Source organism: Pistacia vera, unplaced genomic scaffold (assembly GCF_008641045.1).
Source record: "Pistacia vera cultivar Batoury unplaced genomic scaffold, PisVer_v2 Contig241, whole genome shotgun sequence".
Taxonomy (NCBI): Eukaryota; Viridiplantae; Streptophyta; class Magnoliopsida; order Sapindales; family Anacardiaceae; genus Pistacia; species Pistacia vera.
Genome location: NW_022196048.1, coordinates 118380 through 136811, shown reverse-complemented (window position 1 = coordinate 136811; position 18432 = coordinate 118380). Strand labels below are relative to the sequence as shown.

The following is an 18432-nucleotide window of genomic DNA, read 5'->3' as shown; positions in this document are numbered from 1 at the left end:
TGGATTATTAAATATATGGAAAAATCTGATACCATATGTTCATTTTGTAAAAGAAAATTCAATTGCATTTATTTATTTGTAAATGATGTTATATTTATTCGTGAGAAAGAAAAATAAAATAAAATAAAAGAATGTTTATAAATGTTTTGTCTAGAAGAGTTTTATGATGTTTTATTTATAAACAGGTTTTATAGTTTTCACACATAGCACGTCTCGATCACCTGAGTCTCATGGGTGCGTTGGGAGCCTATGGGATAAGGAGGGTCGGGACGGGTCATATTACTAATAATAAGGGAAATCAATCACATAACATATACAAATACGAACACATCTTATGGCAAGTAAATAAATTACTTAATCTGTTAATTAGAGAGAGAGACGGAGAGAGGGATATATTATTGGGACAATTTTGAATTATTAATTTTCACTCAAAAGTATTAAGTATCCTTATGAAACATAATAAATTATTGGTCTTTAATCAAATGTCAAAATATATTCACTTTAGGGCTTATAGTTACTTTTATTACATAAATTAAAATATTCAATAATAAATTTAAGATAATAATTACAAAATTTGATTGTATCATATGATTCAGATGATCATTTTATACAAAATCTATTATCTTATATAAAATTTTATAAAACATATAATTAATTAATTATATATTTTTAAGGCGGGATAGGGCAGGTTGAGGATACACCTATCCCCAAACCTGCCTTGCCCCTGCCGACGGGGAATATTCTTCTCCCCATCCTTGATCCATTCGGGGGTGGGGGCCCAACGAGGTGGGTAAAAAGCCCATTTCTGTTCACTTATTTCTCATATTGGTACAGCCAAATTACAATAGGGGGAGGACTTTATATAAGCATTCTTGACGCCCCCTAGATAATCAAAAGTTGTCAAATCAAAGACACTTGATAGTAAAATAGAAAACCCCTCATACTACTTGAAGACACGTCCCACAAGGGACACTAAGCCTTACTGTGGAAATCCACCAAATATACAACACTCTCCTTGGATTTCCACAAACTGAAATCCACCAATTATAGATAATTATATTCGACTTTGCCTAAGAAAAATCCAATGAGACAAAAACTTATGCAAATAAACACAATTATTTGATGAACTATAAAATAGTTTTGGATGTGTTTAATACTACCTAGTCAAGGGGAAAAGAGTATAATGCACATATATCTAGTATAATACCTCGCTTCAAAATTTTGCTCCTCCTAATCACTGCTCCACCTTATATTAATAAAATTAACTTGGTTGCTTTAGAGTCACTGCATACCGGTGCAATACACCAACTTCTCAAAAGTTGGTGTTGATAATCATATGCATTTTTGACTAGTTTCATCAAGTGCTAAGATTTATAAATTGTTAGAAAATATTGCAACCAAAGTTTGCTTTAGAGCGTCATGATATTTATTGTGCCATTTAATTAAAAAGATTTTCCATTTGCCAGCGGGCATTATAGGGATTAGAAAGGTACCCAACATCAATATATTGACTGCAAATGCTATGTCCAGTTTAATATACTTGTGCTAAGTATAATAAATCACCTACTGAATAAAGTTATCATACTTCAGGACCAAGTATATATATTTTCATCATCATCTTTAGGAAGAAATTGATCCGACTAAGGATCTAAAGGCTGTACTATGAATACTCAAGGGGTGAGACTTTATCCATATTAAATTATTCTTAGAATTTTTTTAAATAGAAGCTGATTGGTGGGTTAACACTCCATTTGAAAAACTTTTGAAATTATTCTTTTAAGCACTCAACTACTTTTGTGAACTTTTCAGAAGTTCAAATAAGATTATGTCATCGACACATACTACCACAATTGGAAAAACCAGATACTAATCCCCATATGAACATGCATGGGCATAATTAGATTACTAATATATCTCTATTTTATCAAGTATTCAGTGAGACAATTATGCCATATTCGTCGAAATTGTTTCCACCCGTACAATGATCTTTGCAATACATATTTCTTGAATTTGCTTCAGACATTTTTGAATCCTTCCAAGGAGTGATCATTATATTAGTATATCTTTTTCCGTACAAGTATGTAGTGGCAAAGTCTATGAGACACACATCAAGTCCTTTTAGGACTGATACCTGATTACGTATCTAAATATGATATCATCTATCATAAGTAAATACGTCTCACCAAGATCAATTCTAAGTATATTTCCTTTCCTTTATAAGTAAATACATCTCATCAAGATCAATTCTATGTATATTTCCTTTGCTTTATAAGTAAATACATCTCACAAGGGCCATGGCCTCTTCTAGGCCTTTACCTCTTCAAGGATAATTATTTCTAAATCCGAAAGAATGTGGTTTTCTCTATAGCTTAGGCATTATTGTTAGTAACACCAATGTTAGTTTTAATCTTTATTTTCCTCTTTCAAGAAATAATATCTTTGGATCTAAGTGGTTTACCACACTTTTGGCGTGCAACAGATAAATTATTTGTGGCGTCGTTCTCAGGCTGTTGAGCTAGAGTAATAACCCACGTTGGTGTATTTATATAAAATTATTCATCTATAAATGTGTCTAGTATTTTATTAACAATATTTTAAAGATGTATTATCCTTCGCACTTCATATTTCACATTAAGGTGTGCGAAGATCTAAGTGAGACATATTATTTCACTGGCAAGGGTTTCACAAGCATACGAAATCATGCAAGTAATATAGTATGAGTATACAAAGCCCTAGAGAATTACGAGTTACCGAGTACCAAAATAAACTATCCTCTTACTATTTGATTAACCAAAACTTTATGAGATGAACTAATAAAAACTAACAATTTAAAATAAACTAGAAACTAAAGAAATAAAATTGCAAACAAAATAAAACACTGGCTGTTTAAACAATATGACTAAACCTAGGGCATTGACTTCATACAAATTCTACTCTTATGTATCAATAATTATTGCTAATATTATTAAGCCTTTTCTACAAGCCAAACTCCTAGAATTCCAATAACTTTCTCTCGAACAATTACCGAATTAACTCTTTATTACTAAACCAAGATATCTCTAAATTGGATTTAAGTCTTAAGAGATCATTAAGCTATATGGAGTTTGTCAAAGCCTCACAGATCGCAATAACCTATCTCCAGTGTTCACTCAACCTATGGTTTTATTACATTAGACTAACTAGATTTCATCTCTCGATCTCAACCTAATCCATTATATCAATCAACTCTTATGCTTAAAAGAATTGAAGCATTAAGAACCATAATAAAACTTAGAAAGAATGCTTAATAAAAATTAACAACAATAGATCAACACATATTCATAGAATTGGGCTACATCTTAGCCTTAGAAACTATTATTTAGTTCATAATTGAATTAAAAGAAACTATCATTACAAACATAAGTTCAAGAAAAAGATAAAAGAAAACTTCCCTAGATAATGAACCAAAAACCCAAATGTTGTTGTTTTGATTTACAAATAGTAGCTAATCTTCTCTCTATTCTCTCTCTATCTCTCCTCATAAAAATAGCTAAAGACTCATATTTATAGTGCTAGGGTTGTAGGAGTATGGTAAACTTTACTTTTCATATAAAGACTCCTATTTATAGCAAAAAAGGGGCTACATCTTGAAGGTTTTTTTATATTTACTTTTCATATAAGGGTAATTTTGTAAAAAACTTAGCAAAAAAATTTAAAACTCAAGGAAGATCAACTGACCCTCCTTGACCCCCCGCCCTCTGTCCTTGCTCAAAACCATCTTAAGATTCATTCACTTGACAACACATAGGTGTTTTCTTAGGATAATCTTTGAAGAGAAAAGTCATTGGCCTCTCATCGTAGTCCTAAATCTAAAGCAATCAAACAAGAGCCAAGACCTAAAGACCTTCCTAAGGCATTGGACCTTCTTTCTTTACTTAGGATTACATTCCTTTGAATATTCAAGTAAATCATTAGGCCTTATTCATACATGATTTTACCCTTTTACCCTCACCACGTGCATATCCCAAACAAATATGAACTTTTCTAAATAGATAGACTCGCTTAAGGAATAAAATCCTTGAAGAAGAAAACTTCCTTCAATAGGAAAACCATTTCTATGCAATGAGGATAGGCGAAGGCTGATACGCCAATAACTCTTAATACCAGTCAAGTTGATCCCTATGTATCCTTTAGCAGACAAAAAATGAGAATTAAAATATATACGTGGGGAAAGTTTAGGAGCACCACTTTTTTGACACAAAATAACACATTTTATGAGTCATTGAATCAAAGAGCTTTGGAATGTCAAGATTCAATACAACTTGCATAATTAATGCACTGCAGAAGTACACACACACACACTTTTTGTTTGCAATATGGTGCTCAAGGATTCTTTTTTCAAGAAAGTATGAAATCCAATAAGATTTTTTTTTTCTTCGTTTATCTTCTTGCTCTTGAGGTAGAATATAAGAAAAGTAACACATGCTCTTATTTAGCATTTGATACATACCTTTTACCACTTTTGTAATACCAAAACAATTAGAACATGAATAATAATCTTAATACAAACTTATATAAGCAATAACTTTGATCCTTGCCTTTAATCATGTTTAAACAATTTAATAACAAATTGTATCTTTATATAAAAAAACGAAGATAAGAAAGATATTGATAATGCAAACGCACAAAACCTATGGGTTTCATATTCATAATTTTTTTAATAATTTATTCACGGATCATAGTTATAATACGATAATCTGTTTATTACACATCATCATGTCCTTATGGTGGCAATGAGTTATTACGAGGATCAAGTACCCCAATTGTCGTTTTCTCGATATGGAATGAGTTGTGGATAGGATCAGGTCCTCCTGGTACTTTTCTCTTTATGGGCAATGGGTGATGGCTAGGGTCTAGTCCTCCTGATACTTCTCTTTTTATGGGCAATGGGTGATGGCTAGGGTCTGGTCCTCCTGATACTTCTCTTTTTATGGGCAATGGGTTATGGCTAGGGTCTGGTCCTTCTGGTACCTCTCTCTTCACGGGCAATGGGTTATGGCTAAGGTCTGGTCCTCCCGACACTTCTTTCTTCACAGGAAATGGGTGATGGCTAGGGTCTGGTCCTCTCAGCACTTCTTTCTTCACGGGCAATGGGTGATGGCTAGGGTCTGGTCCTCCCGGCACTTCTTTCTTCACGGGAAATGGGTGATGGCTAGGGTCTGGTCCTCCCGGCACTTCTTTCTTCATGGGCAATGGGTGATGGCTAGGGTTTGGTCCTCCCGTCACTTCTCTCTTCACGGGAAATGGGTGATGGCTAGGGTTTGGTCCTCCCAACACTTCTTTCTTCATGGGAAATGGGTGAAGGCTAGGGTCTGGTCCTCCCGGCACTTCTCTCTTCACCGGCAATGGGTTATGGCTAGGGTTTGGTCCTCCTGGTACTTCTCTTTTCATGGGCAATGGGTTATCGCTAGGGTTTTTTCCTTCTGGTACTTCTCTCTTCATGGGAAATGGGTGATGGCTAGGGTTTGATCCTCCTAGTACTTCTCTCTTCAGGGGAAATGGGTGGTGGCTAGGGTTTGGTCCTCCTAGTACTTCTCTCTTCACGGGAAATGGGTGATGGCTAGGATCTGGTCCTCCTAGTACTTCTCTCTTCACAGGAAATGGGTGATGGATAGGATCTGGTCCTCCTAGTACTTCTCTCTTTATAGGCAATGAGTGATGGCTAGGATCTGGTCTTCCTGGTACTTCCCTCTTTATGGGCAATGAATGATGGCTAGGATCTGGTCCTCCTGATACTCTTCTCTTCATGAGCAATGAGTTATGGATAGGATCAGGTCCTCCTGGTACTTCTCTCTTTATGGGTGATGAGTTGTGGATAGGATCAGGTCCTCCTAGTACTTCTCTTTTAATTCTTTTGGATTTTGGTCCTCTTAAGATTAGACTATCACAACATGAATGATCAGTGAGACCACCACCATCTATTAACAACTTTTGACATTGTTGAAGGTTGTAACTATGACAATTAAGCTCATTTAAATCAAGATTATGAATATTTTTCTGCATTTCTCGATAGCCATGAAGGCTTTTTGATTCCGAGCACAAAAAATGTACTACAAAGATGATGAAAGAGAAGAACAATGGCAAGTTTGGCTTACAAGTCATGTCTCCCAAATTTGAAACTTGAGTTTCAATAAATCAATGTACATATTGTATTTATAGCACAAATTTTGAACAAAAAAAAAAAAAAAAAATCTACATTATATGAAATGTGAGATTTAGTATTTAATAGCATTTAAAGTTAGAGATTTAGTATTTATTAGCATTTAAAGTTAGAGATTTAGAAAATCTAACAAATCCAATCTGTTGTATATCCTAATTGAGATATTATCTTTTCAAGATTAGGTTTAAAGTTATTTTGCTAGCATTAATGAAAAAAATAAATGAATATCAATCCTAATTAATTTTGATAAATCACATCCATATTAGTAGTCCTCTTAGATGACTTAGTAGATTAAGCTTCACAGTTTTATATACAAATATATACATTACCATGTATACAAAACATAATGCCTTGGAACCAACGACACAATTGGTTCCTAGAGAGTAAGGCATACACTAACAAAACTTCCACTTATACTAGAGTCAATTGTTGTGGTGTCTAATACCCATCTTCTCAAGATGATGATCTAATTGCTTATGTGCCATCACTTTAGTAAGTGGGTCAGCTAGGTTATCGGCTAAAGGTGTTTTCTGCACCAAAATTTCTCCATCTTCAACAAGCTCTCTCAAAATATGATATTTGCACTGAATATGTTTTGATTTTTGGTGTGCTCTTGGTTCCTTTGCTTGTGCAATAACATCATTATTGTCGCAGAACAAGGTTATTGGATAACTCATGTTCGGAAATGTCAAGTTCAGCTACAAATTTGCGTATCCACACACCTTCTTTTGCTTCAAAATATTCAGCTTCTGTAGTGGAGTCGACAGTGGTCAACTGCTTGGAACTTTTCTAACTAATTGCTCCTCCATTACATGTAAAGATGAATCCAGATGTAGACATTCTATCATCCACATCTGATTGAAAATCAGAATTTGAGTATCCCTGGATTTTTAATTCTGAACCTCCATAACTCAGTAACAAATCTCTAGTCCTTCTCAAGTACTTAAAGATTGTTTTAACTACTGACTAGTGTTTTTCTCCTGGATTTGATTGATATCTGCTCGGAACACTTACAACATAGGCTATATCAGGCCTTGTACATAGCATTGCATACATAAGACTACCTACGGCTGAAGCGTAGGGTATATTACGCAACCGTTTTTGCTCCTGGTCAGTCTTAGGACTCATATCATTAGAAAGATGTAGTCCATGACCACAAAGCAAAAAGCTTCTTTTGGAGTCTTGCATGTTGAACTTTTTCAACATTTTCTCTATATACATGCTTTGAGATAACCCTATCAATCCTTTCACTCTATTTCTATAGATGCGAATTCCTAGGATATAATTTGCTTCTCCCAAATCTTTCATTGAGAAAGCCTTTGATAACCACATTTTAACTTTGATCATCATCCCAATATCATTTCCCATTAACAATATGTCATCTATATATAATATGAGGAAAATCGAGACATGATTTTTTACCCACTTATATACACACAGTTCATCCTAATTCTTTATGAAACCAAAAGTCTTAATCGTTTCATCAAATCGGATATTCCAGCTTCTGGAAGCTTGCTTCAATCCAAAAATGGATCTATGTAATTTGCACACTTTATGTCTTTAAGTACTGGATACAAATCCATTGAGGAACACAGTCTTGACATCCATTTTCCAAATTTCATAATCATAGTGTACTGCTATGGCTAGCAAGATTCTTATGGATTTAAGCATTGCAATTGGTAAAAAAGTTTCCTCATAATCCAACCCTTGTTTCTGAGTATAACCTTTCGCTACCAGTCTAGCCTTATAGGTCTCTACTTTTCCATCTTTGCCAACCTTTCTCTTGAAGACCCGTTTACAACCAATAGGAACTATTCCTTCTGGAGGGTTAACAAGTGTCCAAACTTGACTAGTGTGCATAGATTCTATTTCAGAATTCAGTGCTTCTAGCCATCTTCCAGAATTGATATCTAATATCGCTTCTTCATAAATTTTAGGATCATCTCCATGATCAGCTTCTCCCACTGAAAAAGATTCAAAAACTTTTTCATGTAGAAAACCATAATATCTCTCTGGAGGTTGAGATATTCTAGAAGATTTACGGGCTGGAACCATTGTGTCATGCGAAAAGGTTCTTGATCTAGTTCACCTATATGAGTATGATCGATTTGAGACTCTTTGGAATATTCCTTGAGTTCAATTTTTCTTCCCGCACCTCCTTCTTCTAAGAATTCTTTCTTAAGGAAATATGCATTTCTACTAATTGAGATTCTTTTATCAATAGAGAAGTAAAAATAATATCCTAAACTTTCTTTAGGATACCCTATAAACTGACCTTTTTCAGATCTTACGTCCAACTTATCTGTTTTGACAGCCTTGACATAAGTTGGATAACCCCAGACCTTTAAATAGTTAAGACTAGGTGGTTTGCCACACCATACTTCATATGGTGTTTTCTGGATTGATTTAGATGGTGCTCTATTTAAAATATGCACTACTGTTTGTAGGGCATACCCCTACAAGTAAATCAGCAAGTCCGTAAAAGTCATCATCGATCGTACCATATCCAATAAAGTATGTTTCTCCTTTCAGATACACCATTGTGTTGTGGTGTAAATGGAGGAGTTAATTGTGATATAATTCCATTTTCTTTTAGGAAATCTCAAAATTCTGTACTTAAGTATTCACCTCCACGATCTGATCATAGAATTTTAATACTCTTTCCAGTTTGTTTCTCTATTCATTCTTGAATTCTTTGAACTTTTCAAAAGATTCTAATTTGTATTTCATTAAATACAAATACTCATACCTTGAATAATCATCAGTAAAGGTAATGAACTAATGAAAACCTCCTCTGGCTATTTCATTAAATTGTCCAAATACATATGTATGTATTGCCCTTTCCCCTTTACTCTTAAAAGGTGACTTGGTCATTTTTCCTTAAAGACAAGATTCACAGGTCGGATAGGGTTATGAACCCAATGAACGTAAAAGTCCACTTTCTCCTAACTGGATTACTCTTCTATCTCCTATATGACCTAATCTATGATGCCAAAGTAATTTAGGATTAATTTCATTTTGAGTTTGTTTATTAGTTATGGAATTCATTATGCTATGGCCATTTAATTCTAGCACATACAAACCATTTATATTGATAGCTTTGCCAAAAAGTTTATTTCCAAAATAAACTAAACATTCATTTCTATTGAACTATACATTGTAACCATATTTACATAATACATAAACATAAATTATATTTCTAGTGGCTTTAGCAAAATATAGGACATTGTACAAATACAAAAAGTGTCCTAATGGAAGCATCAAACTACATGTTCCCATGGCTTCGGCAGCAACATTTGCTCCATCGCCATTCTTAACATGAGTTAATCTTTTGCTAGAGCAGAATTATTCTGCAGATCCTGCAAACAAACACAAATGTGCGAAGTAGCAGCTGTATCTAATATCCAAGATAAATTATTTGAACTAACATTTAATTCAAATTCAATGACATAGCATTGGGATATACCTGATCCAGTCTTCTCAATGAGAAGAGCTTTAGTCTTCTTAAGACTTTCTAGATAGAGAAGACAATTCCTCTTCCAATGTCGTTTTTCTTTGCACCAAAAGCATTGGCCCTTTTCTTTAGATTTATTGGCTTGAGGTGCAACTTTTTTCTTAAACCCCTTTCCCTTGGGTTTTGTTCCCAATTTCTTTTGGGAATTCATTAGCTTTTTCTTCTTTGTCTTATTGGAAGAAACCATACTAACAATCTCCTGCCTTTTCCATTTTCTTTCCTGATCATAAAACTATTGAATCTCATTCAACAAATCAGAAAGTTTCCTTTCAATTCTATTTAGATGATAGTTGTTGATTAAAAGTGTGAAACTTAAAGGTAGAGATTGAATAACTAAATCCACCTTAAGGGTGTCTGGCATTTCAATTTTCATGGCATGTAATTGCCCCAGAATATTAATCATTTTCATGACATGCTCTTCTAGTGACACACCCTCTTTCAACTTCATTCTAAATAAAGTTGAACTTAATTCATATTGTCTTATCCTTGAATTTTCACGGTACAACTATTGTAACGTGAGGTAAATTTCATTAGCACTTGTCATCTCTTCACACTTTCTTTGGAGCTCATCACTCATCGATGTCATCATATAAGAGCGAGCTTTAAGTTCATCTTCCTTCCATTTTTTATATTCATCATGCTTATCAGAAGGAGCATCAGAAGGAAGAAGTTCAGGCATGGGCGTTTCTAAAACGTAGGCTGCTTCTTCTGAATTCAATATTATTGTCAGTTTCTTCAGCCAATCATTGAAATTACTATGGCCAACTAACTTGTTGTTCTCATCCAGGATTTTCAACAGTAGATTATTCATCTTTTACGGTTTAATATTTTATGAGAGATGCTGCAAGGAAATTAAAAAATTATGAGTGTTTTGTCACATATGTCTTTCATTAAGCTAATCTAATAGCTCCCACTATTTTATTCAAATCCTACACTTCCCTGGATAAAGATTCAGAAATTTCACTGGATTAAAATTTCTAGTGGGGAATCAAATTCTTATCAAATTTAATAAACCTCACATAATAGAAATCTTGGTCCATTAAATTCAATAAGTAGGAAACTATTTCTTTTTACATCACCATATAAGCTATGATTCAGTTCCTTGCCTCTAGTTTCGAATATCTCACATAATAGAAATCTTGATACCCTAGACTAGTTAAATCTGACCCATTATGCTTTCTTAAAATATAATTCCTATTATACCCTCACATAATAGAAATCTTGGGATCTCTAATTCTATGGCAAAGAATTAATTGACTCATAATGGAAGTCTTAGACTTAATATTTTAATTAGGGAAAATTTAAAGATTAGGTTTTGTTTTAGGTTAATGTTTTAATATCTAGCCTATACATATCCACCATATGTATCAACTAAATATAAAACATAAACCCCAAACTACAAACCTAAAACTAAATGTCATGCCATAAAATTAAGTTTCAACACTTCATATAAATATTAAAACTTAACTATAAACAATAACATACTTAATATGCATAAATCATACAAACATATTACATGCTTAAATATGGCATCACATGTTGTCAAACATAACAAATATGCATTGTATTAATATAACACATGTATTCCCCATATATCAATTATTCAATTATATCTAATAAATTGCCCATTAATAATCACTCATGAAACTTTAGGGGATAATGTAACACTTACATTAAATAAGCAATTATACAACCAACATTTGGTAATGAAAAGTTGGTGGAGTAAATTTATGCTTATCTTATCACATGAAATATCAATATACATTAATGATTGATTCAATTAATCTTATCAAAGACATAATGAACAATTAAATTGTGTTCATACTACCTTTCCATGTTCTTGGTATAAAGACAATTTTACCCTTAACTCTTTAAGGTAAATCATCTTAATACCCTTTAATGTCCATTAAATCACATATTTAACAAACATAATGTCGCCAAAGAAGATCAAACAACCCTTTTACACCTAATTAAAAAACATGTAATAATCTCTCACATGAACAAAATTCATCTCCATGCTTCCATGAACATTTTAATCACTATTAAAACATTAAAACTTTTAAATTGTCTAAACAAGTATGTTAATTAATCAACAATTAATTTACAAACTTTTCATGGCCAAAATTTCACATTATCAAAATTATGTGAACAACATCAATTTTCATCAAAATTGACATATTAGCATCCATGCAATGTCCTAATCATCACGAATCATATTCTTCAAGCCATAAATATTGAACAAGCAACATTTTAACCCAAAACTCATTTGGCCAACTTCAATCAAACACTAAAATTTCAATTAAATCTTGATGTTTGTGCCATAACCATCATGTTTTTCAAACAAAGATCAAAAGAACATAAAGTGCAATTAAAAATTAAAAAAAAAAAAAAAAAAAAACCTTAAGCCATGGCTAAATTTTGCAAGTCAACCAACATGATCAAAAACAATTTTTTGTGGCATATAAAGGATACACATCCATGGATCTACAACTCTTACAAAGCAAGTTAACATGTAACTTCACAAATCAGAATTTGTAAAATTACACAACATTGTTCAACATATGAATATGAACTTTTTGGCCAATTTTAGACAAATAAGGACCAAATCCTTGGCTCTGATACCATTTGAAAGATGGAATGCATGGAGAATGATGCATGTGATACTGTAACATGTATATTCATATTTTGCAAAAAAATTCAATCAAAATGAAAACCACCTTAAGTCCTTAGTAATCTTGGAGACTTTTAATTTCAAGAGAAATTAAACAAAAGAGTATCCACACTAAGGTAAAAGAAGAATTAGGTCAAGAGAGACATTTAGGGTTCTTAGGAATTTTTTATCTCTATCTCAAAAATTGATATATCATTTTCTTTATATATCTAGCCTTGTAAACAATTCAATAATTGTTTTGGACTTCCTTAAACAATTCCATAATTGTTTTTGGAGTTGTAAATAATTCCATGATTATTATGAAGTTGTTAAACTTCTTTAAATAATAACATTGGATTAACATTAAATCACAATTAACAATTTAACTCTTAAATTGTTAAATTGTTCATATGTTTATGATTACAATCCATTATTAAATTCAACTTAATATAAAGAAAATGATTAATTATGAACAATTTAACTTTAAATTATTTATAATAACTAATATAACCCTCCATTGAATCTAATTCAATGATAATAATATAAATAACTTTATTACCCTTGGTAGGTGCTAGCCAACCTTGGATAATCAACTCTCTTTGGCTATTTCTTCATTCTCCTTAGTTTTTATGTGTGATCTCTTAGGTTCATTGTGGCCTAGCCGTAGGCCCAGTATCATAGTCTATTCCAATATGTTTTGTCATAACTCTTTATGAACAAAACTCCCACCGATTATGGTAGGCATCTAGCAATATTCCGTAACCCCTAGGTCACAATGAAGATAGACTCCAATGAACAATTTTATAATCATATGCGCTATATAATCAAATCCTTCCGTTGTCTAATCCCAATTAAGAATGGATTCATGGTATATCAAAATCCTTATCTTAATTTTATATCAAATTGACAATCAATAAATATGGAATGTGTCACCGTGAAACAACCTTTCAAGTAACATTTTATATATCCCGGCCGGTGATTTCCCTTTTCCAATGTATCTTGATATTTGTCTAGGAACTTGATACCAATCTCTATCAAGTCAACGGATCTCATCTTAACTATCACTTGTCCTCACACATAAACAACACATGGCCAAATCGGCTTATTAACACATGACATGATTAGCCTCATGTTTATACAACATATGAACCGTATGCGTTTATGCAGAACTCAATCGTGATATCTCAGGTCTAAGGATTAATAATTCACTAGTACAATCTTATGATGAATAATTGATTATATTTTAAATGTCCATGTGATTCATCATAAACGGCCATATTCGATAAACAGTGCACAAACAGCTTATTCATGCTAATGCCCTAGTGATATAACTTTTATAATTACCCACACTAATATCATCACATGATATTCTACGGAGGCATTTAGCATGTCTACTATGTAATATTATTATCCAATTAATATTACCTATGTAGGGAATACTTTGATAATTTTGATCTTCTAAAGATTTGTATCATCCAAACATTTCACATGTAATACATATATATAAATGAAGCAATAAACCACATGTGAAATAAGAACACTTTCTTCTATTGATAAGATAAAAATGTATATACAAAATTTATACATTAACATAAATACAAAACATAATACCTTGGAACCAACGACACGATTAGTTCCTAGGGCATACATTAACAATTGATTCAAAGAACTTTGGGTTGTCAAGATTCAAAACAACTGCATAACTAATGCACTTTAGAAATACACACACTTTCTGTTTGCAATATGTTCTTAAGGATTCTTTTTTCGAGAATGCATGAAATCTAATAAGTTTTTTTTCTTTGTTTATCTTCTCACTCCTATGGTGGAATACAAGAAAAGTAACCCATGCTCTTATTTAGCATTTGATACATACCTTCTACGACTTTTGTATTGCCAAAACAATTAGAACTTGAATTATAATCTTAATACAAAGTTATATAAGCAATAACTTTGATCATTGCCTTTAATCATGTTTAAACAATTTAATAACATATTATATCTTTATATAACAAAAGGAAGATGAGAAGGATATTGATAATGCAAACGCACAAAACCTATGGGCCTCGTATTGAGAATTTTTTGTAATTTTATTCGAGGATAATAGTTATAATACGATAATCTGTATATTACACTTCATCACGTCCTTGTGGTGGCAATGAGTTATTAAGAGGAGCAAGTACCCCAGTTGTTGTTTTCTCAATATGTAACGAGTTGTGGATAGCATTAGGTCCTCCTGATACTTCTCTCTTTATGGGCGATGAGTTGTGGATAGGATAAGGTCCTCCTAGTACTTCTCCTTTCATTCCTGTGGAATTTGGTCCTCTTAACATTAGACTATCACAACATGAATGATCAGTAAGACCACCGCCATCTGTGAACAACTTTTGACATTTTTAAAGGTTGTAAGTATGACAATTAAGCTCATGTAAATAAAGATTATGAATTTTTTTTTGCATTTCTCGAAAGCCATGAAGGTGTTTTGACTCCAAACACAAAATATGTACTTCAAAGATGATGAAAGAGAAGAACAATGACAAGGTTGTCTTACAAGTCACGGCTCCCAAATTTGAAACTTGAGTTTCCATAAATCAATGTACACATTGTATTTATAGCACAAATTTTGAACAAAAAACAAAAAAATCTACAATATATGAAATGTGAGATAGTATTTAATAGCATTTAAAGTTAGAGATTTAAAAAATCTAATCAAATCCAATTTGCTGTATATCCTGATTAAGATATTATCATATCAAGATTAGGTTTAACGTTATTTTGCTAGCATTGATGAAAAATAAATGAATATCAATCCTAATTAATTTTAATAAGTCACATGCATATTAGTAGTCCTCTTAAATGACTTAGTAGATTAGGCTTTGCAGTTTTATGTACAACACTAATCCATTTGTTCAAACTTTCTAAGGTTTAAAGATACATATTATGTAGTTGTCATGCTCTTTGAAACAAGGAATGTATTAAAGAAAAGTTGTCATAAGAGGAGCTTAAGCTCCCATTTGAAGTGATTTTGCCATTGAAAGAGATTCAACCCTATGCAATTACACATTTGTGCTTTTTGACCTCCACATTGAATTAACATGGCTAAAGCAGGTACCTAATCATTTATGATACCATGGGCGTCTTGCTAGTATTTTTCAAAACCTTAGGGCAGGTATGAGACAAAAACTCCTAATTAATTGTCAAAAGTATCTCCATACGGTATTTATTAATGATGAACATGATATTTTGCTACATATGACTATGGTTAGGAGTATGCTTTACGATTCCCATAAAATTGGATCTTTCATATCAGAAAATGCGGTTAGTCTATCATTTTAATGTGTTTATTATAGTTTATTATTTTGAATTATATTGTTGTTATATCAGTATCATTTGATACAATGAATATTATTGCAACCTGAAGTTTGCAAATTGAGATGATAAATGAACCTAAAGTTTCATATCATGAACATGAAATTTTGTTAGCATGAGTATTAGATTGATGAACAAGAAAATATGGTAACGAAATCCAGAACTGTTGACGTACGGGAAATATTAAGATTACCACGAGGACATTTTTATATTTATAGTTTGCACTCATTGAATGAAATAATGAAAAAAAATGGGTCATGCATGGAAATGGAATAAAGGACAATTTTATTTGGTCCTTACATTCTCTATACATATCATTTTGATCTCTTATATCATTACTTGTATAGATGCAAAAAATCTACTATCATGAAAATAGGGTCTGATCCCGTAAGGTTGAAGCCACTGACAATCTGCTAGACCTGCACACATGAAAGGACAAGCTTGAAGCTTCCAGAAAACAACAGGGTGGTGTCTGCCGTAGGCATTCTGACGCTAAAGTCAGCAAGGCTGAAAGAGATTTTTTGATAAGAATTAAGGAGATGAAGAATTACTAGGAGTCTTTTCAGAAGCTAGGACTACGATGAAGGCGTCGGGTTCTCAGAAGCAAGAACGTTAGGAGCAAATAGATGGTTTTGAGTAGTGTAGATTGACTATGGGAGATTACATACCTAATAAGAGGGCAAGCCTCTATTTTTATAGTGAACCCAAGGGGTTGGAATCCTAGTAGGACACTGAGTCCTCTTTTGGGAGATAATCCCTGTCATGAAAGAGATATGATTTCTTGACCTTACTAGATTAAGTTTGATAGTTTGAGTAAGATTTGGAATCTTAGTGGGACACTAAGTCCTATTTTGGGAGATAATCCCTATCATGAAAGAGATATGATTTCTTAACTTTATCATATTAAGTTTGATAGTTTGAGTAAGATTTGGAATCTTAGTAGAAGAGGAAATAGAATGAGATTCTGATTTCCTATTTATGGATTATTGTAGGCTAATGGGCTGAAACCTAGTTTAGCTTAACTTATAGGATAGCACAACTTATAGAATGGGTAGTTCACAAGGTAATTTTAAGCGTAGGCCTAATCGGGATTGGGTTAAGGCCTTGAGCCGTGACATGTTTAATTCGTTATTAGACCTCGTCAAGCCCAAGACGATTTTTGGCCCTAACAGTTAGCCCCCCACTCTCTAAGTTAAAGAGTATTTAGCTTAGAGAGTAGATTTAATCGAATGAGTGTAGACTGAGCGGATTAGTGATAGCAACTCATTAGGTCAGATGGACTGTTATGTGGATTGGGTCGATGACTTGTCGATTTGAGGTACAAGTCTTTCACTTGATCTGGGTCGATTGAAAATGTAGACTTATGGATCGGTATGGGCCGATCGAAATCGTAAACTCATGAAGGTGTAAACTCGTGGATCGGTCTAGGCCAATCGAAGGCGTAAACTCGTAGATCGGTCTGGGTCGATCGAAGGCATAAACTCATGAAGGCGTAAACTCGTGGATCGGTCTAGGCCGATCGAAGGCGTAAACTCATGAAGGCGTAAAACTCATAGATCAGTCTGGACCAATCGAAGGCGTAAAATCATGAAGGCGTAAACTCGTGGATCGGTCTGGGCCGACCGAAAGCGTAAACTCATGAAGGCGTGAACTAGTAGTCGGTCTGGGCCGATTGAATGCGTAAACTCGTGAAGGCATAAACTCGTGGATTAGTCTGGGCCGATCGAAGGTGTAAACTCATGAATCGGTCTGGGCCGATTGAAGGTGATCACAGTAGATGATTTAAAACAACTTCATATGGTATCCCGCATGGTGTACAGTTAAGCCAAACAAACTCATGGCTGAATGGAGAAGTGATTCATGGTGTGCGTATATATATATATATATATATATATATATACCAAATAAATAATAAATCAAATAGAGAAAGAAATACTGTGCCTAGGATGCATGTGTTGAACAATAAGCCGAATGGAGAAACAAAGAGCCGAATGAAGACTGAGCTTTCCCCTTAAAGTGTTACCGCCCACACTTGTTGAATCGAGTGGAGTATTTGTTTTTTGACTTGAGATCTCCTGTTGCTAGCATTGCTCCAACCATTTGACTGAATATGTAAAGCCGGTACCTGTTTTGTCGACAAGATCATCCGAGGGCAACGCTATTCCTGAATTTAGGATTAGTCGCTGAAATATTCTCGGCCATGAACAACTGGAAAAGAGTTGGAAGAGCAAAGTGGGGAGATAGACTAACAAAAAATCCTCTTGATGATAGAGGAACACGTGGTGAGCAAAATTTGAATAAGCTAAAAGGAGAAGTAGTATGCATGGCATGGATGTTTAATACAGACCAAATGAAAGAAAAGAAAAAGCTAAATGGAGCAGTGATATGCATGGGGTGCATGTACTAAGTAGTGAACCGAATGGTGAAACATAGGGCCGAATGTGGTCTATAACTTCAATGGATAAGCCAATGGAGGCTTTTGATCTAAATGAAGTGTTTGGTGACTTGTTCTGCTATGGTTGTTGCTTGTGTTGGGTTGGCTAGTTAGTTGTATGAAGCTTTTGATCTTCTAGAGTCGATTGACTTTGGGTAGTTTGTGAAAAGGAAACTAGATGAGTTTATTGAGTTTTGCGTATTTTTGGAGGAGAAGTCGAAAAAGAATATGCCTAAAAGAGTTTTGGTGTTGGTTTTCTTCTGATTTCT

General features: G+C 33.4%; 1 protein-coding gene across 1 annotated transcript; it reads right to left on the bottom strand.

Annotated features, from left to right (window-relative positions):
* Window positions 1–4761: 4761 nt before the first annotated feature.
* Window positions 4762–6042, bottom strand: LOC116131763 (pollen-specific leucine-rich repeat extensin-like protein 3). The gene has a single exon (XM_031417441.1). The coding sequence runs from the start codon at window positions 6040–6042 to the stop codon at window positions 4762–4764; it is 1281 nt and encodes a 426-aa protein (XP_031273301.1).
* Window positions 6043–18432: the final 12390 nt, after the last annotated feature.